The sequence below is a fragment of the Pseudorasbora parva genome, chromosome 20 (genome assembly GCF_024679245.1).
Source record: "Pseudorasbora parva isolate DD20220531a chromosome 20, ASM2467924v1, whole genome shotgun sequence".
NCBI lineage: Eukaryota > Metazoa > Chordata > Actinopteri > Cypriniformes > Gobionidae > Pseudorasbora > Pseudorasbora parva.
Genome location: NC_090191.1, coordinates 30,914,195 through 30,926,751, shown reverse-complemented (window position 1 = coordinate 30,926,751; position 12,557 = coordinate 30,914,195). Strand labels below are relative to the sequence as shown.

Genomic DNA, 12,557 nt, shown 5'->3' with positions numbered 1-12,557 from the left:
TTTTAAGAATGACTTCAGTGCCGTTCTTTGTTCTTTTCTCAGAGAAAAGCTTAACTCCAAGTCTTCCAGAGTCACGGTCAAAGTTGATTCAAAAGACCGCCATTCGACAGCCGTCACTATGTTAAGCCCCGCCCACCTACTCTATACCTAATGTGATTGGCCTGAACAGAGTTTGGTTTTTACAGCTCAGAACTGTATTGAGAGTTGCTAGACGATACTTGTGGCAGATTAGATTTGTTGCCGCTAGGGTGCGTCTAGATTTCTAGGCTACAATTATTTGTAAATTGTGAGAAATTGCTATTTGGACAAGTGAGGGAGTCACCTGTCAATTGCGTCATATCTGCATTACCCTCGGTTTCTGGTAAGAATTCTGTCACAGCAGCCGCCGAGCAAACGCACAGAGTAATATGATAACATCATTTTAAACACACTTAAATGTATCTAATATGATAAACATAGCTACGTTACCTCATACTCATGACTATAAAGCGGAAATGGTGCTGGCGACTGTGTGCCGTCATAATAAAAGTCCTGTTGCTCGCGAGCCGTTTGTTGCGTAACAACTCAGCTCCCTCAACAATAACTGCATCCATGAACATAATTTCTGCCCGAGTCCTGTTCCGATTCTTTTCCACCGGCTGTGAGGTGAAGACTAGCCTAGAAATCTAGACGCACCCTAGCGGCAACAAATTTAATCTGCTGTGAATGTCGTTTAGCAACTCTCAATATACTTCTGAGCTGTAAAAGCCAAACGCTCAGTCGGGCCAATCACATTGTGTATAGAGTCGGTGGGTGGGGCTTGACATAATGACGGCCGAGTTGCGCTTGTGTGCTTCTAGTAAACACAGAAGCTGGCGAACGGCGGCGATCTGTTGAATCAGCTTTGACCGCGACTCTGGAAGACTTGGAGTTAAGAACGGCACTGAAGTCATTCTTAAAAATGGAAAATGTGTTCAGAGTTTTGCCGACCAGATACAGAGAATGTTTAATCTATCAACGAGCTCCGCTTCACGTTGCTCTGGTTGGTTGTAGCGCTATCCTATTGCGTGCAGAGGGAGTTTGAAAGACATCCGTTTATCCCGCCCCTCGGATTGAGCCCTGTCAATGGTGAGTTTCCAGACCAAACATCTTGATGTGGGTCTGGCTCGTCAGGCTAGGTGAAGACCACATATGAACTCTGTTATCAGCTCTGTTTCTGTTCTGTTTTCTGTGTTGGTTGATTGTTTGTAGTATTCTATATTTTTACTTTTTATTCATTTTTTGTGTTACCCCCCCCCCCCCCCTTTGTTGCACTTTGAGATTCTTCGGAATGAAAAGTGCATTATAAATAAAATCTATTATTATTATTATTATTATTATTATGTCCCAAGATTCTGAGCTCAAACTTGACATGATCAAACTGCCTTTGTTTTGAATAGGCGCCCTCCAGCGGACGGAAAACTTAAAGCAGCTTCAAGAAAGTTTAAAACATTCCGTATTATGTTACACTTTTAAAAGTAGAATTAGTCTATTAAAAGCATGTCATCTGGCGGTCTCTTAGGCCTACCTGTAGAGAAAATGTCAAGGTTTACCCCATATCAGCATCCAGCACACTGTCTGTAGTCTGTACCCCTATTGAGTCACGTGTCTACCACATAAAAACAAGAAAACAGACATACACAATGGTGAACAATGGTATACTGAAGCTATTCATTGTCAAATGATGGTACAACACTCGCAGACTGCACATTTTGGAGTTTTGAAATGCTTTTAATGGTTAGCTGTACAAGCCCAGCGTGCATTGCAATACCGATTGCAATATTGTGTAATCGTTGTGCACGATGCAATGACATGACAATGAACCCTGTTCTGCCTCATTTCAAATACTAAAATACAATATTTGTACACGCATTTACATTTGCAGACCTGTGATGTATCACTCTCAAAAGTCACAAAAGTTCCAAAAAGAGGTCAGGTGTAATTAATTTGTGAGGGCCCCTCATGGTGTCTCCAGGAGGGGTCATCATCTCCATGCAAATTCAACAGGAGAATAAAAAGTTCGTTATAGAGTGGGCATATAATGCAGGACAGAATAGTATAGTAGTGAATGTTTTCTTGGTCTCACCTCGAAAAATGTTCAAACACTGATTTTTTGCAAAGGTAAAGGAACGCCCACTGGTGCTTCAATGCGAGTGCTGTTCGGCTTTCTCAGAGTTCATTGACTAAGCCAAATCAGGAAATGCCTTTTAAGACAACAAGCACAGCTTCAATGCGATGCGTTCGTGTGATATTAGTCGCTCGAGCGTGTTTAATAAACATCGAGAGACTTGACGGGTCGTTTTAGAAAAAGCCGAGTGGATGATTTGATTCAGCAGGATGAAAATCTAGATAGATAACGTTACATGAACGCTGACGGTTTGTAGGTGAGAGACATCACACACACCTTTAATCATGCCGAGCGCGAAGAGAGACGAGGAGTTCAGTTTCGTCAGTCCAGTGGTGAAATATTTACTTTTCTTCTTTAACATGATATTTTGGGTAAGTGCTGCTCACTTTTACATATATTATATTATATTATATTATATTATATTATATTATATTATATTATATTATATTATATTATATTATATATAAATAAATAAATTATATATATATATATATATATATATATATATATATATATATATATATATATATATATTCACACAACAGACTAGCCTATTATATTACATATAAAACATATAAACTATAAAAAATAGCCTACATTTTTTTCACTCTTTGGGTTTGAAAAACAAAGAGACTAAATGCTGCATAATAGAGCTGCTTTTAACTCATCACATGATGAGGTTTAATGATTAATATATTTTACCAAATGACTTTTGAAGCTTTTCATATACAAACAGATTGAATGATGATCAAGTCAGTGTTTAAAAAGCAACTTGACATCTGTGTATGCATTCCTGATATTTAGGTATGACTATGAAGAGACCATGAAACCATCACCCATGGGCATGTCTCAACACCAATGTGCATTACAGCACCACAGGCTAGATTCTCTGAATACTTTGAAAAATATAGAACAGTTCATGACTCATTGCACGCCTAACCTGTTTGATCTTGACTTGATGTACTGAGTAACACTGCATTATGCACCAATAAATTGGGCCTGCTGCATGATAAGATCTTGCTAGAATAATAATGAGTTCATATTAGACCCCGTTGACAAAACCCTCTTTTGTGAACTTCTTGATACTGCCAGTTTACTTTTCCAAACTTTTTCTGAACTTGAGGCTGTTGCTTAGCAGCGGGTCTCATTGATTCATATGCTGATAGAGCGATGCAGGGTGTTTGAACGAGTGAGGGCCCCATGCTTCTTTTATTTGTTGCCCTGTAGCATTTAGTGAATAATAGAGCTAAATGAATAACGCCTCTTCAGAGGGAGAATCAGACACCCAAAATATTTTAAACGGTCTTGGATAATTACTTCAGATGTTTTGCTGAAGGACACCAAGAACGATGTAAATGGACAGAGTCAGTTGATTTAAGTTAAAGTCAGTTGATTTGAGCTGTTAGAGTTTACTGCATGCTTGCTGGTGCAAGTATGCACATGCAAATACCTAAGGAGATTTCACGCTGAAAGCCTCGAGAACAACTCATTTTTTTATAATGCTGTATAATACTGAGCAGTTACTATAGCAGGTCTCAATGCACTATAGAAAATCACCAAACTCAATTCTCCGTTGTGAAAAGGGATGTAGGCCTCTTTTGTGGGTGTTTGAATACAGGAAATGAGCAAATTTGCAACCTAAATCAATGTTGTGCATATGACAGTTAAACAAAAAAAGAACATGCATTTTAAATTATTACTGCTTGAAATGACTAAACCAAAAAAATGAAGATGCATCATTATAATGCAATATAAGCTCTACATTATACTATATTATACTATTATAAAATGATAATTTAAACTATTATTTTACAGAATAAACATAAATACTTTGAGTTTGACCAATTTAAGTACTTTTCCAATGCTATAAAAAGCTCCTTCAGGCAATGACTAGGATTCTTTCTGTCTTTGATCTCAGTCTAAGAATACGGACACTGCTTTCTCAGGGAAAAACTATGTGGAGTTTCGTAGTAACCCGATAGCTGTTTCAGAGAAAAGGGGCTACATTGTGTCAGACAAACTGGGACCTTTAGTTGTGTGTGCATCAGAGAGTGAATGAACTCTGAATCTTCACCTCTTTATAGAAGCATTTTTTTCGCCTTCTCATTTACTTTCACTCACGCTGATGCTCTATATAAAAGTATTTGAAAACCGCATACATGTTCCACTCTGATCTGTCTGGTGTTTTGTTTTCCTTTTCACTATGCAGTTTGAAGTAAGCAACAGGCCTTTTGCTTCAACTTGACAATAGGAGTCTTTACTTAGTCAGGCCTTTTACACACTAAACACTTTTTATATTTATGAACACTGTTGAATAAGGATGTTATCCTGCCACATCCTGTAGAGGAATGACACTGACATCAGATTCATTTATCCTGTATTTCTGTATAACATCTGTTTTAACATAATGAACTCACTCCTTATCTGTCTTTTATAGATAATTGCACTGGTCCTGATATCTATTGGAGTTTATTCCAGGATAGTTAAACACGGTAAGTGTTTACTTGCAAGGCCACTGCTTGATTTACAAATGGACAGCAGAATAGTTTACATCCTCAGATATCTGTATTTATGTAGCTTTCTTGCTAGACACTTTATCTCGTGATGCTGCTAACATATGCAGTTTTTGGTGTAGAAGCAGCAAATATTGATCTTACAAATGTTATATCATAAACTAGCTTAATCTATTGAGTATAAAAATGAAGATTTGGAGTCTTGCCTCATGTTATTGCCTAACAGCCATATTATCTTACACATTTACTTGACATTAAGGCAGTCAGATTTTACAAAAGCAATAGTTTTCAGTAGCAAATGCTATGGATGAAAGTCAGCCATTAATAATTGATTCCATGATTGAAAGTCTACAGTTATACATCAGTTACAGAGATAAAGCAAATATTTTGTACATACAATTACATACACTGTCAAAGTTTGGAATTATTGAAATAAGTCTATTTTGCTCGGCAGGGTTGCAATATTAACATTGTGAAATATTGTATAAAATGTGAAATATTACAAATTGAAATAACTTGTCTATAATATATTAAAAAAAATAATTTATTCCTGTCTTCAGTGTCACCTTATCCTTTAGAAATCATTGTAGTATGGTAATTTGCTGCTTAAAAAACATGTATTATTATCAAAGTTGAAAACAATTGTGCTGCTTAATATTTTTGTGGGTTATATACTTCTATTCAAAGTAAGATATTTTGATTAATTTAAAATAAATGCTGGTTTTTATTTTCAAATCATCAAAAAATTATAATAATCAGTCGGTTTCCACACAAATATTAAGTAGTAAAATCTGTTTTCAACATTAATAATGAGGTCCATTATTAAAAATGAAGCAATTTGTCTTAATTGAGCACCAAATCAGCATATTTAAATGATTTTTGAATGATCATACACAGTGAAGACCAAAGTAATTGCAATTACATGTTAACAGTAAACAGTTAATATAATAATATTTTACAATAACTGCTTTATCTGTACTTTTGATCACTTTCAAGAACATTACAAATCGTAATTATTTCAAATGTTCTATCCTTAGTGTAAGTATGCCACCAAACTGTCGCTATATATCCATCTTGTCTGTCATGGTTTTGCTCAGCAGAGACAGTGCTGGCCTGTCTTACAGTGGATCCTGCTCTGTTACTGATGATAGTGGGCATTCTCATGTTCTTCATCACGTTCTGTGGCTGTGTGGGTTCGCTGAGGGAGAACGTATGCTTACTACAGACGGTCAGTAATAAAGCCAGCTGACAGAACTGTTTCTTTGGTATTTTTAAATAATTCTCAGAATGATACATCAGAATTTGTTTACATTAGAAACCCCAAAAATGTGCTTTTTAACACTAAAAGTGGTTCTTGGCTCATAATCATAGGGGAACCACTTTTTAAAAAATCTTTAAAGGTGAGGTGCCATATCACATTTTATTTCTTCAGCAAAAATGGTGCTAAACAGCATCAACAGCGGTTCTTTGGCTCGTAAGGAACCTTTAAAGGGGCATAACAGGCTATTTTATGGTGGTGGTGGTATATGGCACCTCAGTCAAGAACCACTGACTGAAGAATCATGCAGGGGAAGGATCTGTACACAGTGCGCTGCTATATAGCACATCAGTCAAGAACCGCTGAAGAACCCCTGAAGCACCAAGATTTGGTGGAATACAGCACTTAAAGGTGCAGTTTTTAGTATTAATGGGGATCTATTAACAAAAATGCAATATAACAACTATTTTTTCAGTGGTGTATAAAGACCTTACAGAATGAACCGTTATGTTTTTATTACCTTAGAATGAGCCATTTCTTTCTACATACACCACTGGTCCCCTTACAGTGAAGTTGTTCCATCATGCTAAACAGACAAACTTCTCTACATTGCACTAGTCACTCTCTGCTCTCTCTGATGATAACATTTTTGTCTTGTGTCTGCCCCCGTAGCTTCTCTATGTGCTTTGAAAGGGAGGGTTGAGTGTTTGGTGATTGCCATTTAAACACTGCACCTTTAAAGTGGTTCCCCTATTGTTACAAGCTAAAGAAAAAGAACCATGTTTACATAGTTCCACTTTTATTTGAGAGTGTACAGTCAAACCAAAAATTACTGTGGACTACCAGTAAAATGTATTCAAATTTGGGACGGAAATTATTCAGCCACTTTGACCTGACCGTGTTTTGCTTAAAGTGTTTTTTCTTTAATTGTTAATGTGACCTTTCACAGCACATACTGAACAAAATGAAGCATTGCTTGTTAATTGGTTGACCTCAATTGGTATTGTCTAATTGTGTATTCACTTTAACAGATGACAGCTGATTGGTTGACTGTAATCCATTATATACCTTGTTATCTGACACTATCAAGATGAATTTATTCTGACACAGTTCTTGTGTCATATTTATTACCATTTTCTAAACTATAGCAAATTAACTGTGATAATGTGAGAAAATGTTGAAGGTGTCTGAAGACATTTGGGTTTGACTGTATGTGTAATTTGTGTTTTTTGAATCAGAAAAGTAGGATGTGCCCCTGCTACAGCAGTCTTCTGGGTACATTTTTAATCAGGAAAAGTTTTTAATTAGTGGAGATACAGCTACAAACAGCATGAACAAGATACATTTTGCATAGAACATTTCAAAGCAAACCCTAACAGAAAACTCTAATTCCCCTGCAGTTCTGCATCATCTTGACTATCATCTTTCTGCTGCAGCTAGTGGCTGGTGTTCTGGGTTTTTTCTTCTCAGACAAGGTAAAAATAACATTATGAATGATCAAAGCAAGCTTAAACACATCCCTTTTAGAGTTAATGTGAACTGTTAATTTAAATCAAAATGTTACCTTTCATTTGTTTGAATTACTTTAATTAATCAGATTAAAGTATAGTATTTCAGTGCACTATTAAATGCCCCTATCGTTGTAAGGGCTTTGTATAAACAGGCACAAGTGCAGTCTGGACATGCTATAACAAAACCGCTTAGTCCCAGACACACTGGATTTTTAGTTCACACGGTGCGCCCTCTACTGCCTGCCAGCCACCTACCAGTGTAATTAGCTTACAACAAGAACAACTGACCAAAAGTTTCAGCTCTGTAAATAACCATTCTAATACATCTGACAAAAAACAGCAACGTTTATTAAATTATGCATTACAGGCACGTGTCAAAGTAACAGAAATGGTTGACAGCGGCATCAAGCATTACAGGGATGATTTAGACCTACAGAACCTTATCGACTATGGACAAAAACAGGTCAGGATTATGTATATATGTATATAATGTATAACAATAGATTGCAATGGCTGGTAATGATTCTTTTGTTTTATGATATGATCAGTTTAACTGCTGCGGGGGAATCTCTTACATGGATTGGTCTCGGAACATATACTTCAATTGTTCAAAAGAGAACCCGAGCAGAGAGCGCTGTTCTGTTCCCTTCTCCTGCTGCCTGCTCTCCAAAGTGGAGGTGAGAAAGGGACTCCAAAAAAGATGTTTTGGAATATACTTTATTATATTCAATATACTGTATATATTATATATATATATATATATATATATATATATATATATATATATATATATATATATATATATATATATATATATATATATATATATATATATAAAATATGCACTGTGTGTGTGATTTTTATTGAAATATGAATAAACTATATATATGCAAATGAATTGAAATATTTATTTAGAATATTATTATGTTGTGTATATTTGCGAGACTACATGTTTAGTGCACTTAGGCTGGTCACAATAAAAGGCCACTTTAAAATGTGCAGTTTTATCACAAAGCACAATGCCACAGATGTCGCACATTTTAAGGGAGCGTCCAATGGGCCTGCTGACTGCAGGAGTTTTCCATCAGAGCTGTTGCCTGTGAATTGAATATTCATTTCTCTACCATAAGCCGTCTCCAAAGGCATTTCAGAGAATTTGGCAGTACATCCAACCGGCCTCACAACCGTAGTCCAGATGTAACTACACCATCCCAGGACCTCCACATCCAGCATCTTCACCTCCAAGATCGTCTGAGACCACAGCCACCCGGACAGCTGCTGCAACAATCGATGGCATAAACGAACAATTGCACAAACTGTCAGAAACTATCTCAGGGAATCTCATCTGCATGCTCTTCGTCCTCATCGTTCATTGTTGTAATCGCTCATCAAGCAAATGCTCACATTTAATGGCGTCTGGCACTTTGGAGAGGTGTTCTGTTCAAGGATGAATCCTGGCTTTTACTGTACAGGGCAGATGGCAGACAGCATGTATGGCGTCATGTGGGTGATCATGATGGGCAGGTGTATGTTATGGACAATGACCACAGGTGCATTTTATTGATGGCATTTTCCCGAGGCCCATTGTTGTGCCATTCATCCACGACCATCACCTCATGTTTCAACTTGATAATGCACTGCCTTATGTTGCAATCTGTACACAATCCCTGGAAGCTGATATATATATATATATATATATATATATATATATATATATATATATATATATATATATATATATATATATATATATATATATATAGCTTCAAGGTGATTTTATATATATACATTTTATATATATGTGTATAAAGTATTCATATATTAAATGTTATTGATAAAATTGATTGTGGTATGTAATTATTAAAATATTTTAAAGATATTAATAATATTAAATGTCCCTCCCCTTTGCCTTTTATCTGTTTTGTCAGACTGTCATAAATACCATGTGTGGTCATGGGATGCAGGAGCTGGAATATGTTGCAGCTAGTGCCTTCATCAATACCAATGGCTGCATTGATAATGTGGTGAACTGGATCCATAGTAACCTGTTCCTATTGGGAGGCATCGCACTGGGCCTGGCCATCCCACAGGTACCCCCTGACATGGGATAAGAGGGCAGTCTGCTTAAAGTCAGCATGAATAGGAAAATGTTCTCACATTATCACAATTTATTCACTGTAGTTTAGAAAATGGTAAAAAATATGACAAGAACTCAGTTACATAAATGAGCTATAGTGTCCTGCACCCACTAGTAAAAATGATATCTGTCTGAATAATTTTTGGTTTGACTATATCTGAATAAAATGGCTTCTCAAACTAGAAAAAAAAAAACATGATTTTATCAATCAGGAATTGTTTGGATGGCTGTGGTTTGTTATGGATATTCTGTTATGTCATATGAGTGACAGGTTATTGTCCTGCCCTCATGCCAATAAACACATCATCAGAGAAGAGATGTCGCTGCCAGAGGGATAGGAAAGTTATTTTTCATGAAATAATGAATTAAATTAAATAATATAAATACTGCAATATTCCATTAAAAATATGACTATTGATTCATTGCAACTTTAAAAATCAAGTAAAAAGTTGTAAAATTACAATTTCAAAAGATATTGCGGGTGACTTTAGGATTACGTAGTCTGATCTCAAACAGGATATTTTAAGCATCTATCTATCTATCTATCTATCTATCTATCTATCTATCTATCTATCTATCTATCTATCTATCTATCTATCTATCTATCTATCTATCTATCTATCTATCTATCTATCTATCTATCTATCTATCTATCTATCTATCTATCTATCTATCTATCTATCTATCTATAGCATCCAGATTTAGTTTGAACTGACGGCCTGTTCTCTTCTTTTTCAGTTGGTTGGGATCCTCCTTTCTCAGATCCTGATTAATCAAATTCAGGATCAGATTAAACTTCAGAACTACAACCAACAACATCGCTCAGACCCCTGGAGCTAAAACTGACAAGAAAAAGTATATATATATATATCCTAGAATTTCTATAGGAAACTTATTGTTGCCTGGAGTGACTGACATGGACTGTCTTTTGAATAGGGAGACCTAGGCTTAAGAACAGGCAGCAGAGTTGTGTTTTGTATGATATTTTATAAACCAGAATGTTTGTATGAATAGTGTAAGCACACTGAAGATCAATAGGTCAATAAAACTATTTTGAGATATTTTATGAGCACGGAATTTCAGTTTTTGTAGAGTGGTATCCTAGCAAAGAAGATAGTCTGATATTTATTGATGTCCTGTATGAACATTTTTAAATGCAAACTTTGTGTTGGCAGATATCATAACCTCAGCATCTGAGGTTAAACAGTAAGTATAATTTGCTTAAAACATTAATTTGAACAATTCTAAGCAGTCATAAGTGCTTTTTTATATTACATATCATATTTTTAACAAGCATAATACATTTAAAGAGCATTGGTTTTAACATTCACTGATCAACGAAATATAAATAAAATGTTAAAATTAAATATGTATTTTTATATATATATATATATATATATATGTGTGTGTGTGTGTGTCTGTGTGTGTGTGTGTGTGTGTATATATGTATGTATATATATATTTAATATATATGTGTGTGTGTGTGTGTGTGTGTATAGTTTTCTGTTCTGTATTAATATTGTTATTAGAATTAATAAGTATTGATATTTTATTTGAACAAAATGTATTATTATTATTATTATCACCATTATTATTATTCACAGTTAAAAACACATCCAATCACTAATAATTGATTCCCCATTTCATTAGCCAGTGTTGCACATGAATGCTCAGGGATTTTATTGGTGGTAAGTTTAAGTCTAACACATGTTACAAAGACGCATTCATAGACATGGTAGGAAATGCATACCAGGTGCAGTGCACTCAGCAGAGAAACCAAGAGTGCAGCATACTGAGAACAGCCGAGAGCCGGTAACTCATGAGGCTTTTATCCAAAAGTCATTTGGAAATCCAAACAGACAGTGTGGCAGACACCTTTAGTTTGTTAATGTTGTTTAAAGACCAGTGGGTGGAAAGTGAAATGTGAAAACATTGCAGAAGTATTTTATGTCAATGTATATGAGGATAGCAATAGACTGTGCGTGTGTAGAGAAAGAGAGGGGGGGGGGGGGGGGGGGCAGGTTCTCCCATTTGGAGCTTGAGTGTGTGTGTTTGTGTGTGGTCCCCGGTCTGTGCCTCTCTCTGACTCATTCTACAGCAGCCATGTTAGACGGGCTTTTTAAGGAGGCCCTGTGCAGCATAGTTTACCACATTGACACAAACAAGTGCTGCTGTCTTAATCTGATACGCCAAACTACACAAAGTTTATTCTCCTCCCTTAATAATAATGATAATTCCTTTTCGTTTTCATCGCAAACCAAACTGGAGCCATGGGAATGAGATGAAAAGAAAATTGCGTTTTGAAGCGATTCAATTAGATAAAATTCACAATCACTATAGACACACTGCAAAGTGCCCTAAAGGTGCACCACTAACATAAAAGTCTTGTTTTTTTGTGTCTACAGTGCAATATTTTACTCAGATTGACACTCCAAGTGAAAGTGTTTAAAGTAAATTCTGTTCTTTGCGTATTTCACTACACAACTAGTGTTGTGAACCAAGATTTTTAACCATTGCTAGACTTGTGTAGCCTAGATATATTGAATTGACATCCTGTTTCTCTTTCATCACTATGAAACCACATTTCCACCAGAACAAAATCAAAATTGAGATAAAAAGAATGAAATTATGAGATAAGTATGACATAATAATGACATAATTGTGGTATAAATCTTTGACTTTTATATCCTAATAATGACTATTTATGACATAATTATGACATATTTACGTTATATAGTAAACTGACTTTTGATTATAGCACACATCAAATTGCTGTCATTCTTTATTTCTCATGTGGCTAGAAGAAATAAAGGCAAATATCAACAAAAGGAAGGGAGTAAATATGATCATATCAGACATGAGGGAAGGTATGAGAGAAGCATGTAAATATTCTGTTGGCTGGCATGGATTTCTTTTCCCCAGCATGAGGGGGATGGGTGGGGAGCAGAAGTTTTTGTTATTTGTGTGTGTGCGCGCGCGCGTGTGCACCCTC

The 12,557-nt window shown here is 35.8% G+C and overlaps 1 protein-coding gene across 2 annotated transcripts; it reads left to right on the top strand.

Moving 5' to 3' along the window:
• The first annotated feature begins 2,147 nt into the window (after nucleotides 1-2,147).
• On the top strand, nucleotides 2,148-10,629 carry tspan33a (tetraspanin 33a). Of its 2 annotated transcripts, none has more exons than XM_067427122.1 (8): nucleotides 2,148-2,517; nucleotides 4,584-4,638; nucleotides 5,760-5,887; nucleotides 7,318-7,392; nucleotides 7,796-7,891; nucleotides 7,977-8,105; nucleotides 9,357-9,518; nucleotides 10,304-10,629. In XM_067427122.1, exons 1-8 carry the CDS (start codon nucleotides 2,431-2,433, stop codon nucleotides 10,403-10,405), a joined length of 834 nt encoding a protein of 277 aa, XP_067283223.1. In that variant the 5' UTR covers nucleotides 2,148-2,430; the 3' UTR covers nucleotides 10,406-10,629. The 2 variants fall into 2 exon arrangements, with proteins under 2 accessions (XP_067283223.1, XP_067283222.1); XM_067427121.1 differs by having other exon boundaries at nucleotides 5,757-5,887.
• Nucleotides 10,630-12,557: the final 1,928 nt, after the last annotated feature.